The sequence below is a fragment of the Copadichromis virginalis genome, linkage group LG13 (assembly GCF_057382275.1).
Source record: "Copadichromis virginalis isolate Kocher_CV1m ecotype Utaka linkage group LG13, C_Virginalis_male_GT1.1, whole genome shotgun sequence".
NCBI lineage: Eukaryota > Metazoa > Chordata > Actinopteri > Cichliformes > Cichlidae > Copadichromis > Copadichromis virginalis.
In genome coordinates, this window is record NC_140630.1 from 11,291,550 (window position 1) to 11,314,150 (window position 22,601).

The 22,601-nt window shown below is 39.2% G+C and overlaps 4 protein-coding genes across 7 annotated transcripts in view; 2 read left to right on the plus strand and 2 right to left on the minus strand.

The window, feature by feature from the left end:
- The window catches only part of abcg5 (ATP-binding cassette, sub-family G (WHITE), member 5), a 14,972-nt gene extending 6,698 nt beyond the window's left edge, over window positions 1-8,274 (plus strand). Inside the window, exons 7-14 of the mRNA XM_085477262.1 lie at window positions 1,231-1,360; window positions 1,486-1,699; window positions 1,917-2,122; window positions 5,702-5,840; window positions 5,969-6,042; window positions 6,183-6,294; window positions 6,423-6,535; window positions 6,845-8,274. Of these exons, the coding sequence (XP_085333388.1) occupies window positions 1,231-1,360; window positions 1,486-1,699; window positions 1,917-2,122; window positions 5,702-5,840; window positions 5,969-6,042; window positions 6,183-6,294; window positions 6,423-6,535; window positions 6,845-7,029 (1,173 nt within the window). The 3' untranslated portion in view covers window positions 7,030-8,274. The remainder of the gene's footprint in view (window positions 1-1,230; window positions 1,361-1,485; window positions 1,700-1,916; window positions 2,123-5,701; window positions 5,841-5,968; window positions 6,043-6,182; window positions 6,295-6,422; window positions 6,536-6,844) is intronic.
- dync2li1 (dynein, cytoplasmic 2, light intermediate chain 1) lies at window positions 7,881-14,847 on the minus strand. Of its 4 annotated transcripts, XM_085477263.1 has the most exons (13): window positions 14,761-14,847; window positions 14,534-14,660; window positions 14,418-14,452; window positions 13,441-13,510; window positions 13,036-13,124; window positions 12,631-12,820; window positions 11,944-12,012; window positions 11,736-11,813; window positions 11,519-11,598; window positions 10,955-11,025; window positions 10,703-10,800; window positions 10,491-10,583; window positions 7,881-8,334 (listed from the first exon to the last, which is right to left on the minus strand). In XM_085477263.1, the coding sequence occupies exons 1-13, from the start codon at window positions 14,772-14,774 to the stop codon at window positions 8,272-8,274; spliced, it is 1,077 nt and encodes a 358-aa protein (XP_085333389.1). In that variant the 5' UTR covers window positions 14,775-14,847; the 3' UTR covers window positions 7,881-8,271. The 4 variants fall into 4 exon arrangements, with proteins under 4 accessions (XP_085333389.1, XP_085333392.1, XP_085333390.1 ...); XM_085477266.1 differs by lacking the exons at window positions 14,534-14,660; window positions 14,761-14,847 and adding an exon at window positions 13,595-13,693 and having other exon boundaries at window positions 14,418-14,432; XM_085477264.1 differs by lacking the exons at window positions 14,418-14,452; window positions 14,534-14,660.
- Window positions 14,848-14,914: 67 nt separating this feature from the next.
- Window positions 14,915-17,965, minus strand: lyrm7 (LYR motif containing 7). The gene is made up of 5 exons (XM_085477269.1): window positions 17,244-17,965; window positions 17,043-17,115; window positions 15,883-15,953; window positions 15,713-15,794; window positions 14,915-15,537 (listed from the first exon to the last, which is right to left on the minus strand). Exons 1-5 carry the CDS (start codon window positions 17,259-17,261, stop codon window positions 15,467-15,469), a joined length of 315 nt encoding a protein of 104 aa, XP_085333395.1. The 5' UTR covers window positions 17,262-17,965; the 3' UTR covers window positions 14,915-15,466.
- A 58-nt stretch (window positions 17,966-18,023) lies between these two features.
- On the plus strand, window positions 18,024-20,073 carry hint1 (histidine triad nucleotide binding protein 1). Its single transcript, XM_085477268.1, has 3 exons — window positions 18,024-18,181; window positions 19,529-19,633; window positions 19,788-20,073. Exons 1-3 carry the CDS (start codon window positions 18,071-18,073, stop codon window positions 19,950-19,952), a joined length of 381 nt encoding a protein of 126 aa, XP_085333394.1. The 5' UTR covers window positions 18,024-18,070; the 3' UTR covers window positions 19,953-20,073.
- The last annotated feature ends 2,528 nt before the right edge of the window (window positions 20,074-22,601 follow it).

Sequence of the window (22,601 nt, forward strand, 5' to 3'; positions counted from 1 at the left end):
TTCTGTGCCTCTTTGCTGACTTTATGAACGCCCATTTAGGATAACTGCATGTTTTGAGTGCTTCCTTTACATGTGTTCCTTCTTTTTTCCCTTCAGGCTTAGAGGGAACATGTTCTGCCCAGTGGTGTAGGGTCCTAATTACTCCAAGTTTGTGTTCCAGAGGGTGATGGGAGTCAAAGGGGAGGTACTGGTCCGTGTGTGTGGGCTTCCGGTAAACTTCGATGTTGAGGTTGCCGTTCTCTTCAATGTGCACAGCGCAGTCCAGGAAAGGCAAACAGTCGTCCTTTGTGTCTTCCCTGGTGAACTTGATGTTTTCATCCACGGCGTTAATGTGCGCAGTGAAGGATTCCACTTCTTGTGTCTTGATTTTGACCCAGGTGTCGTCTACATATCTGTACCAGTGGCTGGGTACTCTTCCTTTGAAAGAGCCAAGAGCCTTCCTTTCCACTTCCTCCATGTAAAGGTTGGCTACAATAGGTGACACGGGGTAGCCCATGGCACAGCCATGTTTTTGTCTGTAGAAGCCTTCGTTGTATTTGAAGTATGTTGTGGTAAGGCAGAGGTCTAACAGTGTGCAGATCTGATCGGGTGTGAAGTTGGTCCTGTCTTCTAAGGAGCTGTCTTCTTGTAGTCATTTTCTGACAGTCTCCATGGCCGCTGTGGTGGGTATGCAAGTGAAGAGAGAGACTACATCAAAGGACCCCATGGTTTCATCTGGGTCCAGGGTAAGTTTCTGAACCTTGTCGGTGAAGTCGGTGGAGTTCTTGATGTGGTGTGGGGTGTTCCCCACGAGAGGAGCAAGGATGGTAGCAAGGTGTTTTGCAATGTTATAAGTGGCTGAGTTTATGCTACTGACTATGGGTCTGAGTGGGACACCTTCCTTGTGGAGGTCAGGGGCCAGGTTTCACAATGAGCTCACCCGAAACTCTGGCTGATTGGGACCCACACCCATTTTCACACCTTGGCTCAGATGATTAGAGGATCATCAGGGGTCCTTTTGTCCCTCTTTGGTGGGGGGGGGGGATACTCCCACTAGGTTTATATCTGGGACTCTCCACCATTTGACCTTAGAACTGAAGAAGCTTCTCGGATGAGAGGTGAAACATCTTCAAGCAACTTAAAGAAGTCCAGACGCTTTTCTTTGCGAGCTCCTGTGACAACGATGACTGAGAACCTTCACAGACATGCTGATGGAATAATATTGTTTCTTTGTGTGTGTCTACCTCCAAGGTGTTCAACAGGATAGCTATAATGAGTCGTGGGGAGCTAGTATTTTGTGGACAAACAGAAGAGATGGTGGATTTCTTCAGCCAATGTGGATATGAGTGTCCAGAGTACTGCAACCCCTTTGACATCTATGGTACAGTATGACAGGACCCAGCACACTGCACGGTGTTGTGTTTTTATTATAAGTCTTCTTTTTTTTTTTAAAAAGATGATTTTTCCATAGCTTGAACATTAAAAATTCAATTTGATGTCAAACAGTTGACTTCACCTCAGTGGACACACGCAGCAGCGAGAGGGAGGCAGCCACATTCACTCGCATGCATGAAATCACTTCAGCCTATCAGAGGTCTACCATCTACCAGAGCATGCTGGAAAAAATGGAGCAGAGCTTGCAGAGATCAGACAAGCCCGCCATACCCTTTAAGAGCAAAGAGTCACCCAGCGGTGCTGCCAAACTTGGAGTTCTCCTCAGGTCAGTGTGCTTGTACACACCACCCATAAATCACTATTTAAAACTGAAATATGATCACAATATTCCAGGTACAAATTACAAATGTCACTTAGTGTGCTGCTTTATAAAAGACATGTAACATATACAGATTACTTCCATGCATCATGATGATTTTTTTGTAGGGTATCAGTAGGTAAAACATTTGCTCATTAATTTTGCCTTTCTGTTCTGTGTGCAGGCGCACAGTAAGAAACCTGTCCAGAGACAGGATGGGTGTTCTGATGCGTCTATCCCAGAACCTGATTTATGGTCTATTTGTGGCCTTCTTCGTCATACATTTAGACATCGACGTCACTAAGGGTGCTGTGCAGGACCGCATCGGCATAATCTATCAGAGCATCGGTGCTTCACCATACACGGGCATGCTGAACGCCGTCGCTCTCTGTGAGTTCCGCCAACACCAAACATCTGCTCACCAGGATGAATTAGTACATTTACATTTGCACGTCCCAAACACCAGGATGTTGCCTGACAGTTTTATATTTAAAAAAAAGAGGAAGCTGGATAAAAACTTTGAGTCAGTAACTTGAAAACATGATTTTTTTCTTATTCAAAGACTAAATTAAAACATAACTCAGAAGCAGCTTTGCTCAGTGCTAGTACTGACTCTTGATTCAGGATAATGTTGGCTTCCTTCTCTTGGACAGACAGATCCAATGAAGAGCTAATAAAAGCAGTTTCAACACTTGGAATCAACTCCAGATTCCTTTATCCGCTTATAGAAAACACACACACACAGAGGGATTAGGTATCAATTAATTTTGAACTTCTGAAAATATCTCAAATTGACTTTAATTCCTAATCAGCTAAATGCAATACTCTTGTTCAAACCCTTGAATTAAAGCTGAATATCTGCACTTCAATGACATCGTGACTAAATTGCACTGTTTGACCACTGTGGTGGTGTACCGAAACAAAATCACAAAAAATGTATCACTGTTTGAAAATGTATGGACTTAACTGTATAAAATGCTGAAAATAACAATTAGACAAGACAAAAGACAAAATGTGAATGTCGACTTTGTTGTCCATACATTCACTTAATCTATGTGACGTTACAGCACATCTCTGTGCATGTTTCTAACAACATTTAATCCACGAGGTGGGTACTTGTTAGTTCTGTGAAATGGATATGAGGCATGTTTATCGCAGCTGTGTGTGAGGCCACTTCCCCCTGATTCAGTTGTAAAATCACTTTAATTTCTTACTTACTTTTGTCACCTTTGGCAAAACTGTGTAAAGTCTAGCTTAATCTTGGATGTTAAAGGTATGTAGACTATTGGAGATAAGAATACATGAAAGAAAAAATGTCTATTAGAAGACCGTGCATGAAGTCATACTTTAGTTGCTGAGGAGATCCTTCAGTTTACATATTTGAAATGATCATTGGGTGTTCATGACCTTTAATCTGTTCAGAGCTCAATGAACCCGAGTGCCATTTTACCTACAAACCTAGAGAACCTACAATACAGTACAATATTGTGTGCACATAGATTTCCATGATTAACAGTTTTATGGGTTTTTTAATAATGCATGCTTTGACTTAAGATAACATCAAATACAGGGAGAGAAAAATTTGCACTAAGTCTCCTGTCAGCATTTTATAAACTACAACCACAGCAGTGTCTTGATCTTTTATAGAGGACTTGTGACCGCCTTTTAACCCACTTTATTTTTAATGTCAGAGAGATTTATGATTTTTATTTGTGGTTTAACAAATAATTTGGTCGTTAGTAGCTTTGTTCAATATCTGGGAGACTTATTTAATGAGTGAAAAAGTAAGGTTAAGAAAAGGACAACAATCAATAGACAAAATAAAATACAACTATTTCCAAAAAGGCTCTATTGGAATGTGGGTTTCAGTGATAGGAATGGATGAATGAATCATCTTGGCTGTATTTCCTTACTGTCGGTGACACCCTTTGTCATTTACAAGGTTTTATCAAAACATAATAAAAATGTTCCAGTTCTTGCCAGATCTGACAGGTAGAGATAAACCTCAGATGAAAAACAACACTTGACATATCACACAGTGTCATCATATAGGCCAGAAAGCAGAAGCACTTTGTAAAAAATTGAGTACACCATGATTCAGTAGCTTGTAAAACCACCTTTAGCAGTCTTACTACATCAGTCTCTCACACGGAGGGATTTTTTGAACACTATTCTTTACAGCATTGCTTCAGTTCATTGAGGTTTGCAGGCATTTGTCTCTAGAGAGCCATTCTGTTAGAGATTTGCTGCTGAGCTTGGGATCATTGTCCTATTATTCTGTTAGCCAAGCTGTAGCTGTAAGACTGTCAGTCTGACTCAAACCAAATCAAATGCCCTCCACTCCCACAGCTGACAGTTAATAGGTGTTTGTGTGGATATGTTGTGTTTGGATTTCTCAGAATGTGACACTGTGCCTTACAGCCAAACATCTCCACCAAGGACATTGTTCCAGATGTCTCGTGGTGTCTTCAGCTGCAACTTTAAACCTACAGTACACTGTGCTGCCATGTAGAGAGAAGAGATTTTCCCCTGGAAACCCTTTTTAAACAAGCCATACTTGATCAGTCTACTTTTCTTTGTGTGCGTGTGCGTGTGTGTGTGTGTGTGTGTGTGTGTGTGTGTGTGCTGTCTTGAACGTAAACTTTTAACTATTTTATGCTAACCGGGCTCAGTAGAGTCTGAATTGCAGCTGTGGGGTTTTTTGCAGTTTCCATGAGCATAGAAAATAAATTTGCTCCGACGTCCACTCCTGGGAAGGCTGCCAACTGTTTTGAACTCTTTCTCACTGTAGAATGATGTCTTTATAAGCCTATAATAATTACTTCTTAAAGATTATATCTAACATCTTTATTGTTTGGCATAGATAGGGATGATTGGACATGCTGATGTTTAATTAACTGTGTGCATTTGATCATCAGCACCTACCTGCTACTTACCTCCTTTGGCAGTAGTAAAGATGTACTTAGTTTTTCATGTACTGCTTCTGCATTTTGGTTTAGTTAATAATAACATGGTGCAATATGTCATCTGTTGTTTTTAATCTGCGCTTGTATTTACCTAATTTGGAGGACCAGATGATTTTTATTATGTCTTGATATATAAAACCTAAGAGAGTATACTTTCTCTTTCCTATGACTGTATCAACATAGTCTAAAATCTTGGCTTCAGGTCTCCAGCCCTCACAGACACTGAGGAGAATAGATGTGATAAACGATTGGGCTGAGCTGAAGTCAGCCTCTGTAAACACTCAAACAATCAGAGGTTGTGCTTGGGGATATCATTGTGACCTTCAGTCTCAGAGATAACAACTGATAGGATTCAATGAAAAGCTTTTTTTTTTTTTTTTTTTTTTTAAAGAAACAGGCCCATCAAGTTGTCTTGGTAAATTCTTGGCATAAAAACAAGAACACCTGAAATATGGAGCGATTGCAAAAATGTATAATCGCCATCATCCTGTTAAAGGAAAGCCCTTTTGATATATTTTGTTTTCATATGCATGCTTTCAGTTATGAGACAATAGAACAGAATGAACTGTTCATTATAATATGCAGATTTTAAAGTACTGGAACTGAATGAAATATGGAAAAGGTAAAACTCCACTTAAGAAATTTTTCTGGGTTTTGTACTCTTGAAATCATCATATTTTTCCCAGTTTAATGTAAATTTAAAAACTGCAAGCAAAACAACATTAAGCCTTTTATACATACATGTGCATGTGCACAATCACTCAGCATTATTATATCCCTTGAATAATCAGTCTCAGATTTGGCAGGCATCAATATTTGACAGTATTCATTTATCTAATTTATATCTATTAAATATAATAAAGTTACTCTTTAAAAAATAAAGGAATAGGGTCAGGGTTTGTTTTTTGTTGTTGTTTTTTTTTCAGATTTGGTTGATTTTATATCGAATGGACCAGAAGTCACTTTTATCTTTTTTGCACCCTTTCTGTTTTTATACTCACAGTCCCAGCATTGCGAGCCATCGGTGATCAGGAGAGTCAGGATGGACTCTACACTAAATGGCAAATGTTCTTGGCCTACATCTTCCACATCCTGCCCCTCAGCATCCTGAGTGTCTTCATCTTCACCTCCTTCCTTTACTGGTTGGTCATAAACTTGATGTGTTTTTGTGTTGGCGGTGGAAGAAGCACATTTATCCACTCAAGGATTTTGGTTTCATAGTCATCAATGTCTCTCCTGTGTGATTGTCTCTGCCTTGCTTTGCTCTCAGGACAGTGGGGATGCATCCGGAAGGTTTGCGCTTCCTGTGTTTCACTGCTGTAGTTCTGGTGCCGCATGTTATAGGTGAGCCAATTAAATAAAAGGGTAAAGTGCTATTTTGGGGGGCACAAATTGGTTGAATGCATTTAATAGCCACGTTTCCACTTTCTTTATCTTTTAGCTGCACATATTCATGTTTGTTTGTTTTTTTCCACTCTCATCAGGTGAGTTGCTGACTGTGGTGCTACTAGGTGTGGTCCAAGACCCTAACATGGTCAACACTGGAGTGGCTCTACTCAATATTGCAGGGATAGTGGTGGGATCTGGCTTTCTAAGGTAAAATCCCAAATATGCTTAACTTTATGATGAGAAAACTTGTGATTTAGAATTTATTGAAAATGAAGGTATAATAATGCTAACTCTCAGGACATATGCTCACTTTCCTCTCCTCTTCTTTGCAACAGGAGCACCCAGCAGATGCCACAGGTCTTTCAGTGGCTCAGTTACCTGACTTTCCAGAAGTACAGCTGTGAGCTGCTCATAGTCACGGAGTTTCATGGTCTCCAGTTCACATGCAGTAAGTTCATTTTTAACATGGGATCATCCTATACTAGAGGGAATGCTATTTTGTTAATTTGGCCAATATCTACACTATTCTGCGAGTAGTGTAGAGGATAAAGCAGGAAAGATCATTAGAAATAACTGATTTCAATTATCTGTCTTACATTTGATCTTTCTGCTATTGGTCCTTTTAAGACTGATTTATAAAGGATGGGTTCAGGATCAGTGGTCAAAGTCACTCAGCAGCACTTACAGTCATTTAGACTAAAAGGCACTTTCAGAAGATGAAATCTCTTAACACTTTTTTGTGTTTTTGTGATTACAGATAATTCCACATCTTTGCCGGGAGCTTGTGTGGTCACCCATGGCAATCAGATCATTGAGGAGGGTTATCCTGGCGCATTGTCCCGATACACACTAGACTTTGTTCTCCTCTACGCTTTCCTGCCTGCTCTGCTGCTGCTGGGCATAATTAGCTTTAAGATCAGGGACAAGGTTGTGCGTCACTAAGCCCACAAACACACCTTTGTGGGTAAAATCTTCTTTTTAAGTTAAGCTTATAAAGCATTTATGTTATGAAATTCACTATTCAGAGATGACCTACACCCACCACTGTATTAGGTACACCGTACCCTTTTTGCTTTCTTGATAATAAAGGGATGGACATTTTCAGCAATACTCAACAGACTGTTTAAATGATGGCCACCTGGTAGCAGCCCAAAGTGTGCTAGGAAAATAAATTACACCACCAGCAACAAACTCAACCACTGATATAAGACAGGATTCATGTTTAGTTTTTGTTGCTGATTATGCCAAATGTTGACCCTACCATGCAAATGTCATAGCAGAAATCCAAACTTTTGGTGAGTTTGTGTGATTTGTACCCTCGGTTTCTCTTTTCTAAGCTGACTGGAGTGGCACATGATGCCACTGAAGCCCAATTGCTTTAAGGTTTGACGTGTTACGCATTCAGAGATGCACTTCTGCTTATCATAACGAGCGCTTTTGAGTTACTGTTGCTTTCCTATCAGTTTGAGGCATTCTGACAATCAAAAAGCCATATTTTCTTTTTCAGAACATTCTCCTTAAACCCAAGAGATGGTTGCACTGGAAAATCCTAGTAGATCAGCAGTTTTAGAAACGCTTCGACCTGCCTATCTGGCACCAACAACTATGTCATGATCAAAGTCGCTTAAATCCTCTTACTTTCAAATGCACGCTTTGAATTTCAATGTCTTACATTGTTACCACGTGATTATCAGATTAAACATTTGTGTTAAAGCACTTTAACAGGTATACCTAATAAAGTGGTAGTATAAGCACTTAGAATAAGTTTAAATGTTTACACTTGATGCACACAATGTAGTACAGCACGGTTTATCTCTGTTCACTGGGATGAAGCCATGCACATTAAAACACTTAAACATCTGCAGATGTTCTGTAAACTACTTGAAACATGTTACCTGAAAAACGAGCATGTTTATGGCATGTACAGTTTTCTTGTGGTAACCTTAATCCTAGAACCACTGATGGCCGGGAAGAAAAAAAACATAAATTTGTTTGTTTTGTTTGGAAGAACAAACATTATTATTGGTAAGCTAAAACTATATTTTTCTTGATTAAAATGTCAGCATTTATTTATGTAATTATAGAAAAGTACAACAGAAAATATAATACAAAAGTAAACAAATAGAATATATATACCCTGTACATTATAACATGTTGTATGTGTGTAATAAAGCAGAAGATATCTCATGTCTCCAGCTCTAGACCTTTCCATGATTTCGCTGCATTCCTTTTATACTGCTCCAACTCCTGAAAAACAGACAGATGTAACACTTTTCACATATTACTGAGGCAATACAAGAAAATCAAAACAGTGCAGGTAAATGCAAAAACACACGCTACTGTGAAGAAATACTCAAGACTAAATCTGATGATGCAGATGAAGGAAGGTTCCACCAAAGGCAAACGTTTTCAATCTTGTTCTAATTTTACTGTTATAAATTTTAACATACACTCAACAAAAATATAAACGCAACACCTTTGTTACTGCTCCCATTCCCCATGGGATGGACGTAGAGACCTAAAATTCATTCCAGATACACAATATAACCATCCCTCCCAAACAGTGGTCACAAATCAGTCCAAATGTGTGGTAGTGGGCACATCTGCTATATTGAGATAATCCATCCCACCTCACAGGTGTGCCACATCAGGATGCTGATCTGACATCATGAGTAGTGCACAGGTGTACCTCAGACTGCCCACAACAAAAGGCCACCCTGGAATGTGCAGTTTTTTGCGCTATTGGGGGTCTTATATTTTTGTATAACATGCCAACTTTGGCGTATCGAGTTTGAGATGCAGCCCTCTGGTTTTTTCCAGCTGAACATTGCACGTCTGACCTTGTTTGACTCCAGGGACGACTGGCACACGCCTGAATGCTCCACACTTCGAAAATGCCAAAACGTCTACGTCTACAGAGGTGCTCACACCTCAGAGCAGTACTGTGAAACTTTCTTTTTTTTATATCAGTGTAAATAACCACAAGACACTGAAGCACCTAAACTACAACAAATACACATTAACTAGGGGAAAACAGAACTATAGTTAATTAGCTTAAAACTCTTAAGATTGGTCTTTATTTGTATTCGTACTGAACTATGCATTTATACATTTTTACTTCGCAAACCTATCTCTAAATTCATTGTGTTATCTCTCAAATAAAGAGGTCATTTCTGACTACCATGATCTGCTGAGATTCTTTTTAATCCAGACTAGAGGGTGCTGTCTAGAAAGGAGTTTCTCAAGACTTATTTGGAATTAACCTTTAGCCTGTTTTTCTATTGAGTTCTCAGACCACACAATGGCTGAGTGAAACGACGAGCGCCAGGTGAAAGTCAGTCAGTGATAACAGCCGGTGACTCCATCGGGTTACTGCAGTTCAAGTTTCAGAGTGGCACTATTGCAGGCAGGAATGAAGACAGCTAATCTCTAAGTTTATCACCACAGGATATAAAGTTACAGCCTGTTCATTTCAAGACAGAATCACTACTAGAAACAGACTACTGAAGGACAAAGTGTTACTTTGGAACATTAACCTTCTTTAAGATGTCGAATGAGTTTCTCCATTTGTATATTTTGTACAGCGTACACAGTTTTTAACTCTGTTACCCACGCCAAACAGGCCATGTCATTCGATTGATTTGTCTGTTTGTTTAGCTATGTTTGTTTGTTTAGCTATGCAGGATTACTCAGAATGTTATATGAACAGATTTGCATTGAATTTTTACCACAGCCTCGAACGCAACAATACAAATCTGGATTTGGATGCAGGAATTTTTGGGGGATATTTTACTATTGGGAGATGGAAAAATTAGACATCACATGATATCTTTGCAAATTCATATAAAATTGAAATAAGGAAAATCGGATAATGTCAAACTGAACTGAAGTCAGATATCCTTCTGGATCCAGAGACTGAAGTCCTTCTGTCATTTCGACCTTGCAATTTCAGACTGCCCTTAATAGTGTTTAAAAAAAGAAATATACAATATATTTTTATTCTGACTATTAATATATTATATATTCATTAGCTTTTGTAACTTTGTATCCCACGAGCTTGTCATTTTAAGCAGGGTTATTATTTTATAAACACACATATCTTAACAGCCTCTTTTATCTGGGCTGCCATTATGTCTAATCCCTTTATCAAATGAAACTGTGCTATGTCACAGAAACGTATCTTCTTCATTTTGCGTTAAATGCTTTAGTGATTTATTATCTTCCTAAATACTTGCTACCCCTCAGAAGGAGGACAAAAGTCAGGGTCACGAATCTGAGATAAGTGAATGGGAATTCTGATTACCACTGATTAACCACCGTACTGCCAACTCATGAGTCAAGAGACTTGACTGCAGTAGGTCTGTCAAAATAAATGCAATGCAAACATGTATATAAAGTATTACCTGGTCTTTCTGGGCTCTCATGGCATCAATCTGAGGCTCACTGTACTGGGGATCTTTGGCTGGATCCTTTAGCTCTCTCTGCTCATTTGTACTCTGCAATGACAAAGTTGGTTAGACGAACAGATGCTTTTAAATCATGCAAAAGAAAAAGTAGTTTGTCTACATAAGTTGGATTTTGCAGAAGACAAACATGTTGCCAGAAGCTTAACTACCTCTGGGGGGAAGACACGCTCATACACTTTCTTCCAGAGGTCTTTTGGATTTTTAGCATGGAGAGACGTTATATCCACATCGACAGTAGGTGGGGAACCTATATTAACAGATTTTAAATAAAATATCACACCAAATGTTAAATAAAGGAGGGTGGATTTAAAGGAGATGTTTTGTTTCATCACAGAGTTTTGTAGTTTATTCAAAACTTGAAGACATTTCTACTTTTGGCTACTGGGGGGCGCTGTGCTCACCTATTTGACCGAAGGAATCAGAGCCTGCTGGAATGATGAGCGGCTTGAGGGGGTCAGAGGAAACAGTTTTCCTGATTACAGAAAAAAAGAACAAGAAAAACAGTATTACAGCTAAAACATTAACCAACAGACCCTAACATAGACAGCATTTTACATTTTTTTTGAAATTCTCAATGAGAGCAACACACATTTTCCCTTCAAGAAACAATGACAGTTGTTGTAAGTAGCAGCCATGCTCCTTTAAATGCAATATCTAATACCTCCATCATAAACAAAGGTAAAGATTATAGACTTCTGAGTGTGTATATCTATCTGGAGCTGTCCCATCACATGATTATATAACTAAAGTGAATATCCTAAGCTCAGACTGTTTATGAAAACCTGTTCTATATCATACAATTTTTATACAGTACAAAAATGTAAATAAATCTGCAATGAGACTGTGAAATCTAGTATTATCAAGCATTAGTGGTAACATTAAAGTAACTCTATTGACACTATAATCTAAAATGAAAGCCCATGCCCATTACTGCTTTGTGTTCAATGTTGCTTTATCCTCCTCACCCTCTCTCCAAACCGAAAGCCAGGTGCAAGAAGAAGCTCTTGGTTTTTGATATAAGGCTCTCTGATTTGATGCTAGTGAACTAATCAAAGCATTAGGAGACACAAACACAAATACAAAGCGGTGGTTAGAGACAGCAAACTATAAGAAATATATGAAAAAGTGCAAAATTATTTGTTAAATACAAATGTGCTGCAGGAGCATTAAAAACGTTCTTACAACGAGAGAGGCCACGTAGTAATGAGCAATAAAACGCAGTGTTTTACTGACAACTTTCTTCTTGTCAGAGTCAAATTCCTGAAAAGCAGATGGGAAAATTGGAAATCTTATATACAAATATTACTGAAATTTATGATCTAATAATAATTCTGTGTACGTGTCTTTTTTTAATAAATCATTTAAAAAGAGTACAAATAGTGTGTTTTACCTGGAAGATGTCGTACTTGCTGCCGATGATGAGCAGAGGAACAGGAAAGGGACTGATCAACTCTCTGTCCTGCTGACAGAATCACAGTTAACTCTGGAGACAGCACCGGCCTTACACACTTTTACACTTTTAGTTGAGATTTGCTTTTTGTTCCCTCTGACAATAAAATATCTATTTTCACCATCTTGGTTGCATTTGTCAGGTCAATGCAAATTTTACTTTGTGACATTTGAGTGTTTAAAAAGCCAGAGGCATGAGTAGTTCATGTAAACACTTTAAATATGCAACTTGTTACGGATGCCTCAGTGCACCAGCACATTTACCCATTGATGACTGTTTTTTTTTATCATCCTTATTAATCTGCAGTCTCTTTGTGCTGCATCCCTTGTGCTGATCGACTGTAGAGGCTCACCTGTATCACCATAAACCCTGAGGAGGCAGAGCTGCCTTTTCCCTCAGTGCTTTTTACAGTCTATTATGTATTAGCTGAGATGGAAGTTACTTGTGATCCTGTTCTTGGTTACATTAATTTAGTCTAACGATATTGATATTATTAGATAATACATGGTTAAAGAAATTTGCTTCATCTCACATGTTGAGTTCCTTTGAGTCGTGGATTTAGAAATTGTAACACAGCTATAAAATTGCTGTAATACAAATTGTATGTGTAATGAGACAAGGTCTTACAGGATAGTCTTTAGGTAAGACACGTGCTGCTGAGTGGCTGGGAGTCTGGTGTTTGACTCCGGATTTGGATTTCTGTACTTGGGAGGAGGTTCTCTCTAGGTGAGCCTGTGCAGCCTGCAGTAGCTTCTCCATTGTTCCCCACAGAGCGTTGGGTTTAGACAGGTCCAGGACGAGGATGACTGAGAGACAGCTGAACAAGACAGGAAAGGAAAGATGGTTTTCCTCTGAGGTTCAGACCAAGAAAACATTCTTCTTCTCTACTGACATGACATTGCTGTTCAAGAGATTCAGATTTTAAAGATACAAATAATAATCTGAACAGAAAAGATAAATAACATAATTCACACTGTGAATGTGTCAAATACTGACCCCTATTCAAAAGCAGGATATTTGTAAGAGACCTACCTGATGGTGACAGGAGTGATGGGGATCTGGACGAGGTCTGACAAAGAGGTCCCTCCTCCCAGCTCCCATAGGTGGGCTATGTCTTTAGGCTGAAATAAGTATATAACAGTTTTATCTTGAAGTTACATAAACATCCAGTGCAACCCTAACCCTCTATGGCTTGTTCCACATTTCAGCTGCATTTAATACCAAGAACTAAAATATTTACTTGCATAATGAGCACATCCTGCCACATAAGTACACTAAACGTACTCTCTAATGTGGTCACTGTGCTGAAATACTGGAAGGAAGTTCCTTCCTACTAACGCAAATAAAACATATACAGCATAAGGTGTATAACCACATTTGTCTTCTCATTTTTAAGAGACTAAAGCAAAGTGTCCAAGACTAAAAGGATTTACTTACCGTGTTGTGTCCTCGTGCTCGTCTGCCAAAAGTGTACTCCAAGGCCAGAGTTGGTTTGGATAGTTCATCTCTAGTAGACAAAAAAAAAGTGTGTTTATACAAAGTATGATGTCATGAAACTAACTTGTGCTTTTGGTTAAATATTTTACAGTACCTCATTCGTGTGTTTTCTCTAGATCAGCAGAGACACACTACACTTCCTTCTGGCCTTCTCTGTATTTCTCCATTAACACTCTCAAAGCAAACGGTACATCTGTAGAGGTCGTTCTAGACATGAGCCACACTGCTGCTCACCAATCATCACCCCGTTTCCCAAACAAAGCTTAAACTCTTTCCCATATCTTCATGGTATGTCTTAACAACTCTATCCCTCTGTTGTCACTACAGCTCTGCACATCACGCTTGTTCTTGAAAATCACTACACTTCTTTTCCATTTCTCAGGCATCCTCTCACTCTTCAAGAGTCCACTCTTAGCTCACAGCTGCCATCACTTCCTCCTTACTGAACTGTCCTCCTCTCTCTCATTTTCTTCATTCATTAGCTCTTCAAACTACTTCATCTTCTCAACAGCCTCTCATCATTCATTAGTACACTTCCTTCCAGCTCAATCTTGCCGCCAAGCTAATTTTCTTTCCTTAGTGCCGAGCCTCACATAAGCCTTTCCTTATGTGAGGCAGATCTACATGCTTTCCCAAATTTTTATTTGTTAACCCCTCCCTTTGAATAATTGCCAGCACTCCCTCATCCCACCACCAGGTACTCCTTATGTCAATAGGATACACCAAATACTTTCTTGGCAATCTCCCTAAACACTTCAGCCATATAAAAGCTTTGCCAAATATTGACTGTGAAAGGATCAGCTTTAGCTTTCGTGTTTCAATTTGCATGGTGTAAACTGCCCCTGCAATGGGTCTGAATAGTGAATATGAAGAGGGGTTTAGAGCACTCTAGTCTGCCCGGGCATCATCATACCAACCTGTCCAAGCACCTGAGGAGAATGGACGTTTTGCCCTAAAAAATAAACGGATGTGAGTTTACGCAGTACAGTAACAAGATACAAGCGCTTCCGTGTGAAATCAGTGACACACACACCCCAGCTTTGCTCCCCATCAGAAGCACCGTCCGCTCGTTCACAGCCTCTCCACCGTCCCTCTCCTCTGCACCTCCGCTCTCCCGGCTGTGGACCTCCGCCGCAGCCAGCTCCCATAATGTGTCCGAGCTGACCCATACGAGACGAGACGGGACGAGTCGGTCGACAGATATTACTATTACTGTTATCACAGTAAACAGTTATAATGATAAAATAAAGTAATTCTCACCTTATTTTTGGCATCGAGCTCGATGGCTAGCGAAGGCTACACAGCTAATAGGAAGGCTAACCGTTATAAACGTAACCAAAGCAACAGCGCGTTTTGATGACGTAACCATCTTATGTTTTAATGGACATTGTGGGATATGTAGTTTTACGCAGACAGACTATAAACTTGTAAAATACATTTCCATATTGTCATATCTACAATCTGCTATATGCCAACAATGTTTTAAATTAAGGTATCCTTTATTACAGATATATTTCACACAGAGGTTTTTACAAAGGTTTTCAAAGATAATTCTTTTTGTGGCTTTAAAGCAGAGCTGATTCTTGTTGTCTGTGGTTGTAACAGCAAATTAAGTCTGGGACACTCTGGAAATACTTGTAGTTAATCAGATAACAGTTTACATTTGTTACAGTACCAGCAAATTAATATTTTCCCCTTGTTTGATTCAATCATATGAAGAAGCCAGCAGATAATGTTTCAGTTCCATTTCATAACATGCTGTACACGAAATGACACGATCCAGTTTTCCCAGCACAGATTCCTTGAAACAGAACGAAGTAGATCCTTGCAGAATCAAAAGTGTTGAGATGATCTTATATTTTATTATTTTTTTAATGTTCCTTCTATAAAGCCAAACTGAAGATGAAAAGGCAACAAATGATATATAGTCTCTTTCCTGGTGATCATGAAGTTATCAAATGGTTTGTCACGACTTTTCCCTTGGTTTGTCACAATAGGGGACGTTTTCTAGCAGAAGGTCATTTCTGGGCCGAAGCACTGAGAGTGAGGAGAAAAAAACAAAAAACAAAAAACACAATCGTATCATTAGAGGGAAAAAAATCATTAGCAAGTATATACATTATGATACCTGATGTATGAGTAATCTTTGCATGCACATGCTACTTCCTTAATAAAAAGAAAAAAAGAAAAGAAAAGACAAATCATGTCATACACAGCTTATCTTCTGCTACGTGTTCCATTTGCACCACACTCTGTCGAAGGACGATGTCAACGTCTGAGCCCATTTTAATCAGCTATATATATATATATAAAAAAAAAAAGTAAAAGTAGAAGTTAAATAAAGTCAATTTTATTTTCAAATATCAAAATGCTTCACAGTACCTTCTGGATGTTTTCTTCTGACGTTTCATTTTTGTTTTTCCGAAACTCCTCATTGATCTTTAATCGTGCAGCTTTGTAGAAGAAAACAAACATATTTCGAGTCACCTGAGCAATTCTGCAGTTCTAATTTGACTTCACAGCAAAAGGCTCAGAAAAAAGGTTTCATTTACACTCATTAGATGAAAATAAATCTCTCCAATGCAACCTTTCTATTACTCTGTGTACATGCTGCTATTACACACGGCCCTCATTACTGATGTAATCCAGATGATTTTCACATGTTTATCAACCATACAATGCAAAATTACATTAAATATCAGTTTACACTGTAAATAAGAATAACAGGGTGGACGTTTTATGCTTTAACATGTTGGTGAACCATAATAAAACATGGAAAAAATGCTTATGAGAGAGTCTTGATTCATCCTCAATCATTCAGGTAAGGAAATCCCAAAAAGTTGATCTGGACATAACGTTTTCAGGAGAATTGTTTTGTCACTCATTCCCTCAGATACAGCGGCCACACAAGCAGAAGAACATCACATTTAAAAAAGCCCTGTAAATGTGGTTATCCCAGCTGGACATATGTCAAAGTTGGGAAAACACCTAAAGAAAGCTCCAGGCTATCCAGGAGGGAAGAAGGACAAATGCTGCCTAAGGGATCACTAAGGGTTTTCTCTTATGGGTCATGAGTATCGAAACAGACTGTGAGGTCTATTTACACCTATAGGCCATTGGACACTCTTTCAATGATGAGGATGTATACAATCTGAACAGAGTGGAACGCTGGTTTCAATGGAAAGTCATGGATTTATGTGAAAAGCCCTAAGGCGACATCTTTCTTTGCTGTGATTGCAGCCACTCTGCAAATTGTACTTTTGACTTTTATAACTTAAACTGGTAATTGAACTTGCACAAAGACGTCTGGGGACATGGCATTTTAGGCTGTTTGTCCAGCTGAAAAAATAAATAATTTTAGGTATATATATATAAAAACAATTTAATGGTAGAGAGGGGTTAATAATATAAGACACGCTCATGGGGCTCATATGACACCGAACATTAGGAATGACCCATTTGATGAATGCTGAGCATGTGTTCACTCATCTCCTGTTTGATAAGCATCAATTATCAGTCCAAGATACTGCTCACAGACTCACCTGTCAGTGCTCGGTCATCATCTTTGAACACAGCCATCCTGGTCCTGTGTAGCGTTTTAAAAACGCCCAGAACCTGTATTCACAAACAGGCAGCTTTTATAACAGCTGTGAATGATACTACCAGTCACCTGCAATTTCAAGTAACATGCAAGCAATGTTGCAATAAAGGTATTTAAAAAGACGATAATATCCCATACTAACCTTCAAACGAGTGCCCATGTTGCCTTCTTGTGTTCACTTCCGATGTAGGGAGACGTCACATATGTCAGAGCCCAATCAGAGCCGACGCTGGAAATGAAGCTGTGATTGTAGCCAATGAGGGCTCAGAGTAGTTTCACTGAGCTACTAATTCGATTGAGAACGGCCTCTCTCTAGATTTCCCATTTTATGGGGGGCACTGGTGAGCTGTGTTTTGTGCTGAGAGCTCCCTTCGGACACAAAAGTGTAAATGTTGTGGTGCATAGAATCCATTTCTTGGATATTTTACAGGTTTCTGTTGGAGTAAAAAGAACTTTCTGGACGGCACCATGAGTCACTTTTATGGCTACTGCCGTCTTGAATAGGGGAGTGAAGCTAGCAGCTAGAGAAAACTTCTAACGTTTCTTATTATACACACGTTTTGTATTGTTTTTTGGTGTGGTGTGACTGCTCCTCTAACGTCTATGGATTTGTGCACTCGTAAAAGCTAGCATTTATTAACATTTCACTAGCACAACGATGTTTTTCATTGTACTAAAGAATAAAGGACACGAGTCTCGTTTTATTTAAAGTCGGGTGTATAATCGAAACCGTGTTTGCGAAAAATAAATAACTTAGTAAGTTTTTAAATCGGGAAGTAGGTGTAAATAATTACTTTCACCATTTAGCTTCGTCCACGCTTATCCACTGAGGGACGTGCGCCCTCTGCTGCCCCTCTGTCTGAACTGCAGCCTGTACAGTGGCATTAACAGGAATTGGAGTGGCTCTTATCATAGATCGGCTCTGATTTTAGTGACACTGGAAGCTGCGTGGGGCTCATCTGCGTCAACATGGCTGATGAAACAGCGAAAGCGCAGACCGCCAAGCCGGGCGGAGATACGATATTTGGAAAAATTGTACGCAAAGAGATTCCTGCCAACCTAATCTATGAAGACGATCAGGTATGCGTTCATCACTTTGATTCACGAGGACGTTTAAAGTCTGAATGTTTCTCATCGTGGCTCCGCAACTGCCTGCAGGAGGCGTTCAGCTAATGCTAACTCAGCGTTGCAGAAACGCTGTTTTTGTGCCTACTTGCATTTAAAAATGCTGCAGCAGAGCTTGCAGAAATCATGTAATACATCAGAAGAATCTGCAAGTTTATAAAATAGCCATATTTGCTGCAACACAGCGTCTGAAGTTACAGATAGTTGGCTTTGCACCAAGAAGTGACAAGGTTCACTCCAGTGCTGTTTGTTTGCGGACTCGTTAAACATGTAGCCGCTGTAGGCTAGAGCAAGACAAGGAAAATTAAAAGGTGAGGTTCCTACAATAAAGCAACATCAAGTGATTTGCAGCAGACATTAGTGAAATGGGGAATCAAAGCGTTAAAAAAAAAGCAATATTTATTTTTATTTCTAAGTTTTGGAACTGCTTTGTATTCCCAGTGTAATGAGCTATAGTTGATGACTCCAGATAATTTATATCTGTCATGTTTACAGATTCCACATTTTTGTACGCCTTAAATGCAACAAAAACATGTAAACATTGTGTCACATTAAGGCTTGGGCTGTGCCACTAGTTGAATTTTAGTTGCAATTTTGTCGAAGTCGACATTTGTTGTTGTGCCCCATTCTGCTTTCTTTGTTGTGTTTCAGATATTTGTGACAGAAAGATAGCAGCAAGATTGAAAGGGAAGGTTTACAAGATGACAGTGAGGCCTGCTGTGATGTAGTGTTCGTAGACAGTGGCACTGACAAAAAGGCAGGAAGTAGAGCTAGAGGTGCAGATGAGATTCTTCATTGGGAGTGATGAGGAGGTACAGAAATTAGATTTAATAAAGAAGAACATGCAGAGGGTTGGTGTGACAGAGGAGGATGCTTGGAATAGGGTGGAGGCAGGTTATCTGCTGTGGGGAAGAAAATGAGTGTGACTCATGATCATCTCATTTAGAGCTGAAATTACAATTAGAGTTGATGGAAATTAGCCTAAAAAAGACAATTTTATTCCTGTTTTTTTTTTTTAAAGTTTAATAAATCTGTTTTTCCAAAATGTGTGTTTAAAATTTTCAGTATTGACCAAATATTCATGACTATGACTTTGAGATAAGCAAGCAGCCTTAATGTGTTTAACTCCAAATACTGGGGTGTGCATAAACACGTAAAACTATCTAAGTACTATTAAGACCTGAGTTATTATCATTTTTTAATTATATTTTTATTTTTTGTTTTCAGCTAACTTTCAGTTATTTCCAATTTTGATTGTGCACAGTCTAATTCTGTTTTCTAATTTCTTGCTTTGGCTCTCAGTGTGTAGCCTTCCCTGATGTCTCACCTCAGGCTCCCACTCACATCCTAGTCGTCCCAAAAAAGCCAATTGTTCAGCTCTCTCAAGCCGAGGATGACGATGCTGCGGTAAGTATCATTGTAATGACTTTTGCTTGTGAAATAAACTATAAACAATCTCACACTATCATTTCCCTGGCATATTTCTATCAGTGATCACTAGGGGGAACTATTTGCCTTTTTAATACTTTAATGCAAGTCATTCTTTCTGTGTGTCTCTTAGTTGTTGGGCCACATGCTGATTGTTGCAAAGAAGTGTGCTCAAGATGCCGGCCTTTCCAAAGGCTACAGGATTATCATCAACGATGGGCCGGACGGAGGCCAGTCGGTGTACCACATCCACATCCACGTTCTCGGTGGGCGCAGTATGGGGTGGCCTCCTGGCTAACGCTCAGCTTCCAGCACCCACCATCCAGCCATGCATATTCACATCTGTTGTCTGATTACCAGTGCTGTTAAATCTGATCAAGCCAAAATATATCTGTGGAATTAAAAGGCACATCACAACACCACTCGTGCTGGCTTGTCTTTATTCTTAAACCGGACATTTTTTTTTTTTTTAATAGAAAGCTTGATCGTGTTCTTCAGTGGGGTTAGCAGTAATGTCATTTACAAGCCTTTAACTGAAAGACGAGCAGTTGCGGTCAGAAGTCTGCATATAGTCATGATAACTTAATGATTCCTTTGCATTGTTCTTTTTCCAGGGATTGAATGATTGTACAGCATACCTGATTTTCTCTAATCTACACAGAGTCAAAACTGTACTGACAGGCTCAAATCTATACATACATAATCCTAAAGTGGTGCTGAAGGTTCTGCACTGTCCTTTAACTTGTTAATGCTAAGACTCCAAAGTGATCATGACTGATTACAACTAGTAGTTTGTCTTTGCCAGCATTAAAGGAATTGTTTTACAGCACTCATTAGATTGGATCCAGGTCTTCCATAAACTGGAAATTACTGGAACACCAGTACTACTGTCTTGAGAGGATGCTGATCAAGTAAAAAGCCCCTGCCTCAAAATTGACACCTTCAAGCTCAACTGAAATACGCAGCTGCCCACATGGACAAGCCAAATACCTTCTGGAGAAATGTTTTATAGTCAGATGAGACAAAGATTAAGAAATGTGGCCACAATGACAAAAGGTGTGTTTGGAGGTGTAAAGGTGAGCCTTTTAAACTTAAGAGTAGTGTACCAGTCAAGCTTGGTGATGGTAGCATCATGGTTAGGTCTTCACCTTAAATCAACAGGTAGAAGGTTGAAACTTGGACACAGGTTTTCCAACAGGAGAATGATCCCAAACTGTTTTTTAAAATGGATTTTATGGGCTAACATTACACTTCTGAAATGGCCTTCTGAAGTCTACACTTATAAACCCAGTCTGTGTCAGGAAATCACCAAATTTACCCAAGAGTGGTCAAATATCTGGCTGGAATTATGCCAGAAGCTTATTAATTGCTGCCAAAAGCACCTAGCCAAGGTTCAAGTTGCTAAGGGACATTTGTCCACAAATTAGCGGGAGTGTATTTGAGCTTCTGTGTATACTTTTGACCCTGTGTGGATTAGAGAAAATCCAAAATAAGTTCAAACTCGTGCATCCAATTCTTGTTCTTTAAAGTCATTAAAGATGTATGCTGTACAATCGCTCCACCCTGGGAAAAACAAAAAACAATTCAAAGAAATCATTAAAATGAGGACGCCCATGATGACTGTATGCAAACCTGACCACAACCGTAGCTCTCGTGGTTGAAAGGAGTGCAGCTGAAAGGATGAGGGATCGTTCCTGCTCAAAATGGGACTGTGGGACGGTTAGAGTGTGGGTTTCAGCTTTCTTATAAACCACTTTCCTAGACAACATGAGTAAAGTCATCTGTCACAAGAAAACCAAGGGAAAAATAAAAATATTAGAACCAGTCTGAGTTTTAGATCAATAGAGTGATTATATCTTTGGGCCAAAATAAAGCGTGCCCTCACTGGTTTCAAGGTTAAGAAAATAATTTAGTGTTATGGTTAGTGTTTGGAACTTGGTTGTAAGATTAATATTAGGGGTAAGAGGCTTGGGAATCCATTAATAAGAGAACAACTTTTAGCCAAAATATAAGAGGTACCCATCCAAATGACCTCAGCACTGCACTTATTCAGGCCCCCAGCCACAAACCTGACAAGTCTGAGAAGAGATGTGAGAATTCTGAATTTATTAGTGGGATAAATTGTATAAACCTCCTACATCAATTAAAAAGAATTGGATGCCAGGTACCATGTAAAAAAAAACTGATGTATTGTAGTTTGAATATAGTTCTTGTAGATTACAACAGCTGAACATGCAAATGTCTAACTGTTCAGGCATCACAAAGCGAGTAGTTGTATCATTTGCATTTTCAGTTGACGCACTATTAATGGCAATTCTACTCAGTAAAAATGATAGTTCAACTGACTGTAAAGGAGTTCCTTTTTTAAGGAGGAATAACAACAGGTTCCTCATTAATCAGTAGTGCTCACGTTACTTCTGTGCAGGTTAACTAAACCCCAAAAAGTAAAAGTGGGACAATTTGAGACGGGTTACTAAAACGGCTGAAACATGAGCATAAGCTCCAAATGTAAATACAGTGAGGATAAAAGCAAGTTAGAGTTTAATCCTTTAAATAACAACCTGTTTTTTCTTTACTGTTTTTTGTCACATCACTTTTTGAGTTCCAGGCTTCCTAGGCTCACCTTCCAACAGTCATGGGATGTTTCTCAGTTGTTACTGGAGATGCATTTCCTTTTCTTTGTGGTTAAGAGTCTGGGATAAGCCAGGTTTATGTTAAAAAGGGACTTGTTTATATACACTCACACGATCAAGGTGTGAATCAGAATGGGGAATAAAGGTGATTTAAGTGACTTCGAAGATGGAATTTGGTGCCACATGGGCTTTTCTGAGTATTTCAAAAAACTGCTGATCTACTGGGATTTTCCCCACATAACCACAACCATCTCTAAGGTTTACAGAGAATGATCCAAAAACAATATCCAGCAGTGGGAGTTCTCTGGGTGAAA